Consider the following 15,612-nt stretch of genomic DNA (forward strand, 5'->3'; position numbering starts at 1 on the left):
TAAGGAAAGAGCAATATAACCAGGTTCAGAAAATATAAAGACATAGACTGTTATGATCACCTAGTGAACTGTCATAGCGCCACGTGCCAACACGAGCTGGTGGATGGAGTGGTGAACCTGTGCATAGAAAGATTTCCATGTTAACACACTCACAGGCTCACAGGCTCTTCCTACAATTCAGGTTCAAAAGCGGCGCATATATGACATTACCAATGTCCTTGAAGGCGGTGGCCATCCTTCGTGACAACCCATACTCACAACGTCTGAGAAGTGTGGGCCAGGCTGAACACCTCGAGGACTATCGTGCCACATTAAACCTTGACTAGAGGCTGGACCAGAGAACATACAACGTGCCATTGGCTTCAGAGGTGGATGTTTTTTGGATTAAGGGAAGCGAATTCCTTGATCAGTTCCAGAATAGTGTTGTCTAAAAGATAGAAGCAGACACGACATCCGCTGATAACACTACTGCTGACGATCGATGTATCTGAGATGGAATTTTCGGTGGGATACTATAAATATAATAATATAATGGCTCACGCTGCTCGATCCGTTTGCGTTTGCGTTTGGTTTGGGCGGGGATTCAAATTATGCGCTCGTCCGGCATCACCGCAACGGCATGCATGCGCAGGTAGCACCTGCACCGCTCATGCGCGCGCCTATCTACCCGTTTCTGCAGCCGATTTGTTATCGATCAAATCGGACGGACGGGCAGGCGGGCTTCCGAAAACAAAACATTTCCCCGCCGAGATTCAACGTGTCGAACAAATTAATCGTAAGCTTCTTTTGAAATCGAACAAATCATACTACGCTCCAACAGAAATCGAACGTCGCACTCGTTCTCCCGAGCGTGCCGCCGCGGTCTTCGTTTTGTCCTAGCCCAGCCACAGCAGGCCACCGCCCACAGGTCTCGTGCGGCCCGGCCCGTTAAAATTATTCGGGACAGCAGACGGCCCGCCAAAAGCCATTAGGACCCGGCCGTAAAACACGCGCGCCCACGGTTTCCCGCCGTACACATCCCGTCCTGCCCAGTCCAATTCCAAGCCTCTCTGCTCTCTGGTCAGAGTAGAGAGGTCAGCGACTTCGCAGTATCGGCGGGCGCCGGCATCACCAAATACACGGGCACGGCACGCCGGAACACCGAGACATGCTCACATCACATGCACGGCGGCGGCCATTTTTAAACAATCGTTCGCCTCACCAACCCAATCGCTCCACGCCATCCTCTTCTTCCTCTGATGTCGATGAGCAAGCTCGCCATCGCCGGCGGGTGGGCCGACCTACCGCGCGACCTGCTCGAATCTGTGCTCGCCCGCCTCCCCGTGCCGGACCGCGTCCGCTTCCCGGCCGTCTGCACCGCCTGGCAGTCGGCCCACACCGCCGCCGCCGCCACGGGGCTTCCGCAGGCCACGCCGTCCCCGTGGCTCATGCTCCCCTTCAACCCGACCGCGCGGACCGGCGGCGTCGACGACGGGAGCGCCAAGATCTCGGTGGCGCGGTTCCTGAGCCTGGCGGAGGGCCGGGCGTACGCGATCCGTCAGCCGGCGCCGGCCGCCCGCGACCGCCTCTGCGTCGGCTCGTCGCCCGACGGGTGGCTCGTCACCGCCGACGCCTGCTCGGAGCTGAGCCTCCTGAACCCGGTTACGGGCGCGCAGCTTTGCCTCCCGTCCGCCGCCACGCTCCCGTTCGTCGACGCCCGCCGCGGCGCCGGCGGTCGCGTCGAGAGCTACGACCTGCGGTTCTGCTTCGCCGACGGAGACGGCGGCTGTGGCGAGGAGGATGCGCTGGTCCTGCCGGAGACGCTCGCACCCGACAGGCTCCGGTATGATGTCTACGAGAAGGCCGTCGTCCTGTCGGCGCCGCGAAGGGTGCCCCCTTGCTCCTGGGGCGGATACGCCGTGCTGCTCATCTGCCAGCCCCTAGGCCGCCTCGCCGTTGCGCGGGCCGGGGACGCGGAGTGGACGCTGCTCGACGCCGACGCGCCCGGGCGGTGCTGGGTGGACGCCGTGCGCGCGTCGTCGTCCTCCGGCGCGGACGGGAGCCGGCGTGACCATCAGCTGGTGTACACGATGACGATGGACGCCGCGGGGCGCGTCGACGCGTGGGACACGGACGCCGCCACGGCGCCCAGGGCGCTCGCGCTCGCGCCGCCGTGCGTCTGCTCGTTCTCGGGCCTCGCGTGCGCCATGTCGGCGGCGTGCCGCAAGTACCTCGTGGAGCTCTCGCCGGGGCGGCTGCTGCAGGTGCACCGCCTCCGCGAGGCAGCGCACGCGCGGTACTCGTGGGAGCCCCGGCCGGAGCACGTGGAGTACACCACCACAGGCGTCGAGCTCTTCGAGTGGACGGCCGCCACCGGCCGGTGGGCGCCGGCGGACGGCCGCGTCCTGTTCGGGCGCGCGCTGTTCCTGGGGAAGAGCGCGTCGTTGTGCGTCCCGGCGGACGACGCCGGGGTGAGGGGCGACTGCGTCTACTTCACCGACGACGGGCCGTGGTCGCACGACCGCTGCCACGAGGTGGCGCCGGACGTGGGCTTGCTGGACCTCGCCGACGGGAGCTACCGGCCGCCGCGCGGCGCCGCCAGGGACCTGCTCTGGAAGTGGCCGCCCCCGGTTTGGGTGTTCCCGTCGCTCGCCGGCTGATTGATCCGCCTCCTGCCTCTGAATCTTGGAAGCTTCTATGACGAATCCGTGTGTAGAGATGCTCTTCATTTCTCAGAAAACGGCGGCTCAACTTCTTGTTGACCTGCTGCAACCGGTGTGCATGCATAGTTCTGTAGATTAATGAGGATTGCGTTGAATAATAAGAACACGTGTAAGTTGTAACAGAGGTCAATCTCTTTGTTGACCTCTTGCAGCGACACGCTGTTGGTTGTGGAAAGCCTGCAACAGATAAATTAGGTGTCGTTTTTAAAAAGAAAGATAAATATATGTATATAAAATTTAAAAATCTCATTATGTACTTTTGGCTTTATAGGAAAAAAAAACACTTAATTTTTTATTAGAGTAGTAGGGTTGGATTCCTATTCTCTCTTTTTTTTAACAAGCACTGAAACTTTCGTCGATTACCAAACACGAGTGACAAAGGACAGTCATATATCTTGCTGACCTCGTGCAATAAAACGTTGCTGCCTGATAAAAGTCGACCAAAATTCATTTTGTACTTACTTTCAAGTAAATACCATTATAATAAATTTGAAAAAGCTCATTCTGTACTTTTTTATTTGAGAGCAAACTTTGTAAAAAGGGCCGAAGGCACAAGGCCCAGGAAGGAATATAGCAAAGGAAAGGATTGAGATTTTATTTATTTATTTATTTTGAAAACGAAAGGATTGAGACATGCAAGCGGCACTTTCAATGCAGCAAACACCATCAGAAATAAAGGTATGTAAAATAATATAGATTTATTCACGAGTCAAACTTCACAATTTTTTTACTTGCACAACTTTGACTGCAGGTAAGTAAAATAATACAGATTCATTTGCAACATAAAATTAGCATTGCTAGTTTCATTATGCAAAAAGTATTTGCGTTGCATATAACTCTTTATATATATTCGTATTTAGGATAGTATATTATTTCTCTTTATAAACCATGAAATCAGAATATATCAATATTATAGTATTGCTTTGTACAAAGAGATTAACCATGAAATCAGAATATATCAATATTATAGCATTCACAAATGCAGTTCAAGAAGGGATATGGCTAAGACATTATCCTCTTCTATGTCTTGACGTGCCGTGAAAACAGGTTCCCAGTTTTTTTTTTATCGTAGACAAATATCAATATTATAGTATTGCTTTGTACAAAGAGATTAACCATGATCTCTTGCTAGGGCAAGGTATGTATCGGAATAAGATGGTTTGTTGAGGACTTGAGCTGGACACAAATATTTTTCATTCATTCCAGTCCCTATAGTTATGGTTTTATATAGATATTATTAGTCAACGTATCTTACCAGGGATGGTATGAACATTCCAATGGACTTTTTTTTAACCGGGGAGTTCCCCATTTTCATTAAAAAGTAATACAACATTAAGTAGATAGCTCAGAAAGCAAAGGAGATAAACCAACTACCCGACACTGAAGCTATCTTGAAGTGTACCCATTCATCTGATTCAGATGAAGGCACTTCAGACCCCGGCACAAAGAAGTAACAAGTAGGAGTGCCTGGCCAATTTCTTCTGATCATACTATCTTTTGTGAGAATTGCATTGTTTAAGATCATCCACAGAAAGATTTTAATTTTTCTTGAACTTTGCCTTTCCAGATTTTCTTATGATATTGAACTACATCATTAGAGGTCATAGCATTGTGTACAGATTTAACACTGAATTTATCATTGCATCCAAACTTCCACGTAATTATGTCCCTACCCTTTGTTAACTGGATACCAGCGACATCCATTAAATTTTTTTCCCACTTCAGTCTCCAATCATCCACTAACCATATAGTGAATGTCATCTGTCATGGGTGCATTTTCATGTCATGAACAGTTATATCCTAATGTTCACACATTTTGAACAGACCTGGAAACATTTTATAAAGAGGGATGCCATATAGCCGGAAGTCCCTATAGAAAGGAATTTTACTAACATTACAATGGACTTATTTCTAATTGGATTAAGCACATCAGTGCAGCGGCTGAGCGAGGATCGAGTTTGTAGACATGATGTCAGAGGAGATAGAAAAAACTCGCACTGCCACTAGAATCTTGGGGCCATATGCCCCCATATACATCATGTTACCGATGAACAAAGTAGCTGAGGGCAAAAATGTTTCTGGAAGTGGAGATCGATATGAAGACCACAAACCAGGGGCGAATCTAGGCCTAAGTTCTCTAGGGCCTAGTCATGGCCGAGTAACATTTGCTAACCGAGATCTATTCGCCTGACCCTCCCTCGCTCTGTCAGTTTGTCTGGAATCTAGGTTAAGTGGTGAACTCATTGTAGATTATTTCTTTATTCTCTAATACTCTAATCCATTATAGATCTGTAGATCACTAGTCATGTAGACAGTAGATTGTAGCCTTGTAGAATGTAGACTCTCAATTTTTCTATTTAATATTTTGATTGATCATGAATCTAAAAAAATTACAAATTGTTCACAATAAAGAGAACCAAAACTTTAGCATCGTATTTTCCTTGTTGATGTCACACAACCACCTCTAGTTCCAGAATCATAAACAACTCAATCACCAAATCCAAAAATAATTCAATCTCCACCTCCATCTCTAGGTCCAGAACAAGAAACAGTTGGAACTAGAATAAGAAACAATTGGTACTAGAGCTAGTGTTGCACAAGAAGAATTAGAAAGAACTAGAAGTAGACAAGTAGTGTTCCTACCATAGAGTTGAGCCAACTGAAGATGATACTTTTCAGTAAGATTCCAATCATATGCGAATGCACCACCTCACTAGACACTAGGTATTTATTTTCATCTCATCACATGTACCGTGCAACGTTCTTAACAATTTTTGTTCAATCAACATATCCGTTTGAAATTTATCTTTGTCTTAGTTATTTGTGTGTGATATTAATGGGCCTTGACTGGATAGGGTAGAGGTTAAATGGTACTTTTCACCGCTAGGTAATGAGCAATTTTAATGTGTGTACTCGTGTTTTTTTTAATGGGTGCGTGCGTGCGTGTGCGTGTGTGTGGGTGGTGGTGGTGTGTGTGTTGGGGGGGGGGGGGGGGGGGGGGGGGGGGGGGGCGGGGGGGGGCGGGGGTGTGACATAAGTAGGCTCCACAATTTGCCTCGTATTTTACATTTACCATACATGGCATAGTGGAGGCCGCACTCCATCTACTGCTACCACTACTGGTTACCACCTTAGTTTATACATATAGAATAAGTAAAACGTAAATCCATGCTGCTCCAGTCATCCAGGTTTACCAACTCAAGAGACCATCACAGCTCACATACAAAAAAAACCTTAATGCTTGAAGAACAAGACATATACGCACTAGTGGCATTCAATCTGACTATCGCCTCATTCCATTGCATTAGTATTCAATCCGACCACCATCCATCCAGTCTTGCTATGAGACAGACATGTAGTCTACCACTGAAAGATCTCTTGATTGACGAGGCCACTGTAGGCACATCGCCTGCTGCTGAAGCAATAGTACTGTTAAATTTTGAAATAAATTTCAAGAAAAGATGTGGGCACCCATGTCAAATCGATTACTCAGTGTAGGTAAGCAAGTTTCACCGTAAGGAATCTAACCAAATTACACACTCATTTAGTAACGATCTTGCATGGACGAATTTGTGTTCATCAGTTTTTTTACACACATCAGTTTGTTTGTTAGGCCATGAATCATGATTGATGGGGCGGTCACAAATTAAAATAATTCCTTCGCTTCTTCACCTGTATCTGGTCCAGACAAACGCCATGTTCGCTTGAACTGCTTATCAGCCATCGTACAATGTTTTTCTCTCACAACAAAACAGCATCAGGCGACTTATCAGTCACAGAAATCATCAGCCGAACAGGATCAAAATGGGAATCAGGAAGCACGTCCTCTAGGGAGTGGTTGGCTAATATGGATTATTTACTGTTCATACCGAGAAACACTGTTTATACTGGAATATTGTGAGAGAAAAATATTGTTCCGGCTGAAAAAATAAGCCGAACAAACTGACTTCTTTCACAGCCGAACACAGCCCTAATCTCTACTCCTACTAGCTAGACCAACTGTTAAGTACTCCTATATATGGTACTACTCGTAAGTACTCCTAGTAGCTAGTAACTAGCTATCGAGCGAGCAGCAGTGTGACTGACGAGCAGGACCTCTCATACTCCGTATATGGGAGTAATGGTCATGGGAAGGACGGAAGGCAGGCGAGACAAGACCTAATGCAATTGAGCTAGCGGCCGGTCGGTGGATTGTTGTTTGGCCATGGACGAGACGACGTCGTATTCCTCATTCCTAAAGGAGAGCTGGTTGTCTGAAGCAACGTTGCTTTTGCTTTAATTTCAATTCCACCGGATCACACATGGTGCGACTTGCGGAGTGCGATCGATGCAAGCACCAAACAGCTAGGGGAGCTTGTTTGCATCGGAAGCAACACTTCCTATTTGTGCTTGGCATGCAGGGCAGCTAGGTAGCGCCGGCATGGTCCATATCCACTTACTTGCTATCGTAGGTGTTTTAATTATATAAGCTGCTGCGTACCAACTCCTCTTTATCTCAAAATATAAGGTATATACTCCCTCCATTTCGAATTATAAGTGGTTTTGGTTTTTATTATTTAGATATGCATTATGTCTAGATATATTGCAGAAGTTATTCTAGTAAAGTCAGCATGAATGCATGAAAATATATACTATTATTTGAAATGGAGGGAGTACTTAATTTAAAATTTATTAACTTTAAGTAATAATTAGTCTGATTGCATGAAAATATATACTAGTATATAAAACACTACTACAAAAACTTTACTGGAGGCGGGCGTTTTCAGTTTTCCGCGGCGGGCAAAGCCGTCCGCCGCGGCCTAGAGGCCACGGTAAATCGTGGCTTAACCGTGGCGGGCGGCCTTGCCCGCCGCGGTTAACCGATTTACCGCGGCGGGCGGTGTAACGTGCCCGCCGCGGTAAATATACTTTTTCCGCGGCGGGCACGTTACACTGACCGCCTCGGTTAATCATTTGGAAAAAAAAACAAAAAAAAAACCCAAAGCCCACCGGCGAGCCCATTGACTGAGCCCACCGGCGAGCCCAATCCCAAACCGAAACCCTAGCGCCGCCATCGTCGTCCCTGGATCCAGCTGCAGCCACCTCTGCAGCGCCGCTGCCGAAGATGAGGCCGGAAAGGAGGAGGGCGCCGAGCAGCCGCGCATCCGCGTGCGCCGCCACCGTAGCTCCGACGTCCGTGCCGGCTCTAGATCTGGGAAAGGGGAGAGGGCACGGTGAGGGAGACGAAGAGAGAAGAGCGAGGGAGACGAAGAGAGACCTGTACCGCCGGAGACAGAGGAGGGAGTCGCGTCGGGAGAGGAGTGGAGAGGTGGTGACGACGGAGTGGAGAGGAGACTGCCTCAGCCTCGGCCTGGCCGCCGGAGACAGAGGAGGGAGGCGCGCCACCACGGATCCCGCGGATCCGAACGCCCCCGCGCGCCTGGCCGCCGGAGACAGAGGAGGGAGGCGCGCCGCCGCGGATCCGGCCGCCCCCGCGCGCCTGGCCGCCAGAGACAGAGGACGGAGGCGCGCCGCCGTGGATCCAGCCGCCCCCGCGCGCCTGGCCGCCGGAGACAGAGGAGGGAGGCGCGCCGCCGTGGATCCGGCCGCCCCCGCGCGCCTGGCCGCCGGAGATAGAGGACGAAGGCGCGCCGCCGCGGATCCGGCCGCCCCCGCGCGCCTGGCCGCCGGAGACAGAGGACGGAGGCGCGCCGCCGCGGATCCGGCCGTCCCCGCGCGCTTGGCCACCGGAGACAGAGGAGGGAGGCGCGCCGCCGCGGATCCGACCGCCCCCGCGCGCCTGGCCGCCGAAGACAGAGGAGGGAGGCGCGCCGCCGCGGATCCGGCCGCCCCCACGCGCCTGGCCGCCGGAGACAGAGGGAGAGAGCGGAGTCGGGGCTGTGAGGGAGAGGCGGGGGCTGTGTGAGAGAGAAGTGAGGGGCGGCGTCTGGTGGGTGTGAGTGACAGAAACCCTAGCTTGTGTATATATATGACGGGCTGAGCTGTGCCACGAGCTGGGCCTGCTTTTTCTGGAAGCGGGCCTTATAAGGTGCCCGCCACGATAAATCGATTTACCGTGGCGGACATCTTAAAACGTCCGCCGTGGTAAATAGCCTATTTTCCGTGGCGGACATTTTAAGACGTCCGCCACGGTAAATCAATTTACCGTAGCGGGCAAAAGTGACCGCTACGGTAAATAAAAAATGCCCGCCGCGGTAAATCGTGGGATTTACCGTAGCGAGCAAAATAGACGTCCGCCGTGGAGTGTAAAAGTGCAACGCTGCGCATAATCGTTTCTGTAGTAGTGAAAGTTGCTAAATAAGATTTGTATTTAGAAATATTTTCTAACAATCAAACATTTTATTAACATAAACTATATATTCTAGGAGAAACGAGGAGTCCCTAAACTTGAACGGTGGTATCATTAGGGTATCTAACTCTAAAATTTTGATATTTGAATCCCCTAACCCATACGGCTATGTCACTCTGATTCTGAACTCTCGAATTTTGATATTTGGGCCCTCAACTAGCTTGTATGACGACAATGTCATATGGGTCTGCAAAATTGCACCTTAACACATACATGGCGTTGGAATGTCATGATAATTGTGTGTTGAGGAGCAATTTTAGGGACTTAGATAACATCATCGTACAACTTAGGAACTTAAATATCAAACATCGAGAGTTTGAGAGCCATATGACATACCGTACAAGTTAAGGACTAATTGAACGTCCGTACACACGGCACGACGGGTGCAACCTGCCTCTGTCCTTGGTGTGCGTCGCCCCTGTCTTTCAGTGATTCGTCGAAAACTGGATGAGTAATCGAACAGCCAGTGGTTCATGCCTCTAAAAGCAGAGCAGGTGGTTCTTTGTCTCTGGCCGAGTTGATTTGATGAGACGAGATGACATCGACTTGGGGAGCATCTAGAGCCAAGACCTAGCTGTGGTCTATGGGTGTTCCTAGAACGCAGAACACGGAACATATGCCAGGCAAACAGGCGAGGCGAGGCAAGCGGCCAGCAAGGGTAGTTTTTTTTTTCAATCAAAATAAACCACCAATGAAATTGTAATTTTTAGCTTCATAGGTTCTAGCTCCGACTCGAAACCACGCACAAGTATCAGTGGTCATTTAAGATTGAAGCCGTGTTAAACTGAGCCTGAGAATGACATGGCAGCTGCTCCACTGGATAAAGGATAAAGTGAGAGTGAACGGGAGCTGCATTCCTGTTACGCTTCAGATTCAGTTGTCTCTTGTGTGGATTGGGATTGAGCGTTGTTTGTCCTACAAGCCTGCACGAGATGTGGACGGTCTTGATAAATTACCCTGCTTGCATCCCGTCCCGTCCCGTCCCGCTGGGTTTCGGCGTTTGCAAGGCAACGCCAAGTCCAACACGCGCGCGCGTACGGCAGCTTGCGAAAGGACACACGGCGCGCGGCCAGGGACGCTGCCGGCCGCCGGGCACAGCGCCAGGTTCAGTACTGTGTGTCGAATGCGCTCCGCACTGCCTGCCCTGCCCGGGCATCGATCCCACCACCAGGCACCAGCGCCAGGTTTAACGAACCCTCGCATCGCACTGTCGGACGAGAAATCTGGAAAGCGGCATGTTTGCCGTTCCCGGCCGGCTCGCCTTTACTGTTCCTTCACCGATGGATGAAGGATTCATGGATCGGTGGAGCGCGGGTTGGGGTTGGGTTGGTACGCTGCGCTGGGGCCCGGCCGGCGGGGCCAGCGCGTCGGCTGTAGTGGTTGCCGTGGCTGTGCCGCGCATCCCCACCCCCGCACCCACGAGCGAGGCGAGGCGAGGGATCGGGCGTCAACCACCCACCAACTCGTTTCTGGTTGCTCGCCGCGGGGTCGCCATCGACGGACGCGAGCGAGCGAGCCCAACCCCGGGAACCCCTGCCTTCCTCCCTTTAATACCCTCTCGATCATCTACTGCAGCTCGCCTCGCACGCTTCCAGACCCAGCGGCCGGAGCGAGGCGGCAGGGGTGCCGGGGTGCCACGGTGGCCATGGCCATGAAGCAGCCGAGGGGCCGGCAGGAGCCGCGCCGGATGGGCAACGCCGCCATGGTCGTCACCATGCTCGTCTCCCTCTGCGTCCTCACCTACATCAAGGCGCGATACTGCTCCAACCCCTTCCGTACGTCGCCGCCTCTCCTCCTCCTCCTTCAATTCCTCCTCCTACTCTTGCCTTATCCACCAACCTGACCGCCCATCCACTGATTCCACTGCAACTGCAGCCAGGGCGGCGGAGGAGCTGGAGGTGGACGAGGACTACGACAGCACGCGGTACAAGCTCTCAGGCCCCATCGGCGAGGAGGACTTCGACCCGTCCCGCCCGACCTGCTACAACACCAGCAAGCGCTCCGAGCGGTGCGCCGCGGTGGGCGACATCCGCGTGGACGGCAACCACTCCAAGATCTACATCAATCCTCTGTCCCGCGAGTGGAAAACCAAGCCGTACGCGCGGCTGCACGACCCGGTGGCCATGGACGACGTCCGCGAGTTCACGCTCGTCCCCTTCGGCGGCGGCGGCGGCTCCCCCAACGACACCACCACCGTCGTCCCGCCGCTCTGCACGCGGAACCACTCCGTCCCGGGGTTCCTCTTCTCCAGCGGCGGGTTCGCGGGCAACCTCTACCACGATTACGCCGACGTGCTTGTGCCGCTGTTCGCGTCCACGCACCACTTCGGCGGGGAGGTCCAGTTCCTGCTCGCCGACATCAAGGACTGGTGGGCCGACAAGTTCAAGCCCCTCTTCCGCCAGCTCTCCCGCTACGACGTCATCGACGTGAACAACGACCAGGAGGTGCACTGCTTCCCGCGGATCGTCATCGGCTCCACCTTCCACCGCGCCATGGGCATCGACGCGTCGCGGACGCCCGGTGGCGAGACGGTGGCCGACTTCAAGCGCCTGCTCCGCCGCGCGTTCCGGCTGGAGCGCGCCGTGGCGTCGCGGTCGGGGGCGCCCCGGCGCAAAGACCGGCCCCGGCTCCTCATCATCTCGCGCAAGAGCTCGCGCCGGTTCGTCAACGAGCGCGCCATGGCGCGCGCGGCCGCGGCGGCGAAGTTCGACGTGCGGATCGCCGAGCCGGACAACCACACGGACATGCCAAACTTCGCGCGGCTGGTGAACTCGGCGGACGTCATGATGGGCGTGCACGGCGCCGGGCTCACCAACATGGTGTTCCTCCCCAGCCGCGCCGTGCTGGTGCAGGTGGTGCCGTTCGGCGGGCTCGAGTGGCTCACCCGGGTCACCTTCAAGGACCCCGCCAGGGACATGGACGTCACCTACATGGAGTACAACGTGTCCCTGGAGGAGAGCTCGCTCAGGGACCTCTACCCGGAGGACCACTTCTACCTCAAGCACCCCTACGACGTGCACAAGAAGGGATGGGACGCCATCAAGACGGTGTACCTCGACAAGCAGAACGTCAGGCTCAACCTCACCAGATTCACCAGGACGCTGGAGCAGGCGCGAGATCTGTTGCCGTCGCCATGACTGATCGTCTGTTCCCTATTCCCTGCTGCAGGTTTCACTTCAGATTGGGCTGGCTCTCCTTGCTTCTTGCATTGCATTGGAGCTAGCTGCTCTGCTGCTGCAGCCTGCAGCTTCAGCTTCAGTCAGCTGGTTGGTAGATAGGCAGGCTCACTTCACAGTTCACACCATGTCTTTTTTGGATTTTTGTTCTATACTCCCACTTGTTTTCTCTTCTCCTTTTCTCTCCCTCCCTCTCTCCACTCTTGTGGCAAGACTCATTTCTTTCATTGTTTTTTTCTTCTTTTTTCCTGGGTAAAGGAGGAGAGGAACAAAAACAAGGTCTGGTCGTGTCCAAGGTTAATTTACACACACACACTGTAAATGATTGATTGTTGTCGGTAAAGACCAACACTAGCAAAATGTAAATTATTTGTCCATATAGCCCATCATCTGCCCATGTAGGGTGCGGTCCGATGTGATCATGACTGCCATTGGCAGGCAAATTTTTCCTTTGAAGATTCCCAGTAGCTAGGCATGCAAATGTACCAATGTGGCCACATATGTCCTGTCCTGTCCTGTTCCCTCATCCTCAGCTACAGAGGCTTGTGACAGGCATTCACTAATAAGGACTTGTTGTTTAGGAGGCCATCGCTTTATCTGAAAGCAGCATGATGCTTCAAGTCCTCGCCAGCACAGTCGTTAGCTTAACGCACCACCAACCCCCTGTCTTCCTCTGTTTCTCCGAGAAGCCAGTTTGCAACGACTAAAACCTGCTTGTCTATATTTGCTAAACATGGCCGACCCTAGCTAGCCTAACGTTTACGGACCAAGGAAGAGGTCTTAAACAAGGTGCAGGTGATGCAGTGGTTGCTCAACTGTTTCCCACACGGAAAAGAAGGGTACCACAGTTGACAAGACCGTAAACCAACCGAAAGGGGAGTCATTTCCTTTCTCTCTGAGCCAACCAGAGATTATTATCTAACTACTAGTACACAAACGTGACCATCAGATGATGCATGCCATCGATCAGCTCCGAAAAGGCCCACGCAACCGACCATGGCAGCATCCTGAAGCATCATCCCTGGCGATGGAACTCCTAAGCATCGCAGGAATGTTTACACACTTCATCGCTCCATCCTTTTGGCATTTCCAAGCATATTGCAAAAAGATATACTCTATGTCTAATCTAAGATATATTATAAAAACTGTGCATTTAGAAAAGTCAAAATGAGTCATAATTTGGAATGGATGGAGTAGTAAATATATTTCAGATGAGAATGATTAACCCAAACAGTCAGCAGGGGGAGTATTTGAGATCTGGAAACAGCTCAGCGTCCACGACACCCTCAACTTCCAGAGCTACCAAACTTCTGCTGCTTCCTCGCCTTTCACGGTGCCATCATTGAGCTGCGGAAGCCACAGAGAAACGTACTCCAAGAGCATCACATGTAAGCCAAGTACCCTGCTTTTAGGATGATAGTTCAGTCCTACCAGATCCAGGGAGTCAAGCTTGGAGTTGGAGCTGCTGCCTAGTGCCTCGAACCGAAGGGCTCATATAGACCTACAACTACAAGATCAACTATTTCAGTCACCTGTACATTCAAGAATAAAAAAACGGGCTAATATTAGCAAGTAATTGAGTTTCAGCTATAATGTATGATCTAACTTTTTATGCATAAAGGCTGGAGCTTCATTATTTCACTACAAATTGAATCTGAAATTCTCAGTTACGGATTAGGATGAATAAATGACAAGCCGTGGAGAACATCAGCAAAAGCATAGTCGTCTGTTTGGCCAAAAACACAATGGTCCTCAGAACGAAATGCAGCTGTTCAACAGAAAATGAATGCAGTCGTTGAAAATACAAATTCACCCTTTCTTGGTCAGAGATCATTGTCTCTGCTTTTGTCAGGTTCACCCTTTGACAAAATTTTGAGATAGACCTAAGTATTAGCTTTTGGAGGCCATCAATTAGGGTAGATAATTTGTGCACGTTATTTTTGGTCCTGTATGCTAGTCCATGGTCGATAATGATGCTATCCATTGGAAGCTCAGACTTGGATACTGCTTTACGTGCTGGAGACTTCTGTGCAGCAGGGGGGAGGAACGTGTGAGACAAATATATATTTAAGGTTACATTGTTCATACTAGTACTTCATACCAGTACTGTGGCCCTATCATTATCACTCAACACAGTGAAGTTTCAAGAATTCTCTTCAAAATTCTTTGGTCAGGCAACAAATCCTTTTCTTATTCTTGTTTTGGTTCGGTAAAATGCATGGGAATACACTGTGTGGGCGATTTCAGTGCGTTGTTGAAACATGAAAATGCCACCTTTTACTAAAATAAACAATAATCCACAATATAACTCCCAAAGAATGTGGACATATTATAGTGAAATGGTGCACCTTCTCCTTTTTTTGCCTGAATATTTCTCCTTTTCATTCTATATCTATAACCGAGAGATCCGTATCAACAACTAAAGCATGATGGACTGTTACATCAGATGCTTGAATGCTTTCTTTAATATCGAAGCTATACACTAGCAGAGTAACCTCCTCAAGGAAAGGACAATGGGTTAGGTAAAACAATGCATCATAATAGTAAATTAATGATGTGTACTGTCTGCCATTAAATAATCGTGGACCATAACTATACGATCTGGGAAAGAGGGGGGAAACATAAATAAAAGCCTTGCAGCAGTGATATTTTACATGTTTTTATGACTTCAATTTCTGTTTTCCCGGATTTTCTTCCATCCACTCCCACCAAAGCCAAAATTGGCAAACTTTGTTTGGAAAGTTCCTCTGCCAGTGCACACCTTTTATGAACTGCGTATTGTGAACTTATGCTAAATAGATGTGTAACATGAGTTAGTCACGCTGCTTGGCTAGCAATGTAATATTTCATGTTGAAGTATTTTCACCGTATTGACTATATAGAAAAAATTCTCAAATGCTGAAAAGTATCAATTATATAAAAGAAAACAGCTACCTTTAAGGGAGGTATCATCACAACTGATGACATTCAGATCAATGTAATGCTGCCATCTGAACATTGAACTCTAGCTCGGGCCTTTTCAGCCTAGAACAGTAAAAGATGCGAAAGAGTGGTTAGTTATAGCAATTAGAGAACATAGTGATATACAGCATTCACATCAACACGGCACAGGAAATCATGATTGGTAAGTGACGCCTTATAGCCTTATAGGGTATTATAATATCCACTTTGATTAGAGGTGGCCGCCCACGTGTAGTAGTGGTAGTTAGTCGCATGTCCCAGGAATTTAAAGTGAATCATACTAGTATGTCTCTTGGACAAATATAGTTAACTCCAGGTTAAACTAGTGATGATGAAAATTGAAGCAAGGTGCTATGCACGAGTAGGCCTGTGCCTATCGTTAGTGGAGTGAGGGCAATGCTTCAAGCAAATTTTTGAAGGGCGG

At 50.5% G+C, this 15,612-nt stretch overlaps 3 protein-coding genes across 3 annotated transcripts; all 3 read left to right on the forward strand.

Moving 5' to 3' along the window:
• Positions 1 to 885: 885 nt before the first annotated feature.
• On the forward strand, positions 886 to 2,742 carry LOC136519462 (uncharacterized). Its single transcript, XM_066512862.1, has one exon. It carries the CDS (start codon positions 1,239 to 1,241, stop codon positions 2,637 to 2,639), a length of 1,401 nt encoding a protein of 466 aa, XP_066368959.1. The 5' UTR covers positions 886 to 1,238; the 3' UTR covers positions 2,640 to 2,742.
• Positions 2,743 to 7,806: 5,064 nt separating this feature from the next.
• On the forward strand, positions 7,807 to 8,607 carry LOC136524633 (uncharacterized). Its single transcript, XM_066517922.1, has one exon. It carries the CDS (start codon positions 7,807 to 7,809, stop codon positions 8,605 to 8,607), a length of 801 nt encoding a protein of 266 aa, XP_066374019.1.
• A 1,993-nt stretch (positions 8,608 to 10,600) lies between these two features.
• Positions 10,601 to 12,807, forward strand: LOC136520334 (alpha-1,3-arabinosyltransferase XAT2-like). Its single transcript, XM_066513800.1, has 2 exons — positions 10,601 to 10,826; positions 10,927 to 12,807. The coding sequence occupies exons 1-2, from the start codon at positions 10,697 to 10,699 to the stop codon at positions 12,186 to 12,188; spliced, it is 1,392 nt and encodes a 463-aa protein (XP_066369897.1). The 5' UTR covers positions 10,601 to 10,696; the 3' UTR covers positions 12,189 to 12,807.
• Positions 12,808 to 15,612: the final 2,805 nt, after the last annotated feature.

The sequence above is a fragment of the Miscanthus floridulus genome, chromosome 18 (genome assembly GCF_019320115.1).
Source record: "Miscanthus floridulus cultivar M001 chromosome 18, ASM1932011v1, whole genome shotgun sequence".
Classification (NCBI taxonomy): domain Eukaryota; kingdom Viridiplantae; phylum Streptophyta; class Magnoliopsida; order Poales; family Poaceae; genus Miscanthus; species Miscanthus floridulus.

Bases quoted from the DNA above. Each gene is read 5' to 3' on its own strand.
- LOC136519462 (XM_066512862.1), top strand. From the start codon at position 1,239: ATGTCGATGAGCAAGCTCGCCATCGCCGGCGGGTGGGCCGACCTACCG.
- LOC136524633 (XM_066517922.1), top strand. From the start codon at position 7,807: ATGAGGCCGGAAAGGAGGAGGGCGCCGAGCAGCCGCGCATCCGCGTGC.
- LOC136520334 (XM_066513800.1), top strand. From the start codon at position 10,697: ATGGCCATGAAGCAGCCGAGGGGCCGGCAGGAGCCGCGCCGGATGGGC. The intron at 10,827-10,926 runs GTACGTCGCCGC...CTGCAACTGCAG, and splicing joins ATACTGCTCCAACCCCTTCC to CCAGGGCGGCGGAGGAGCTG.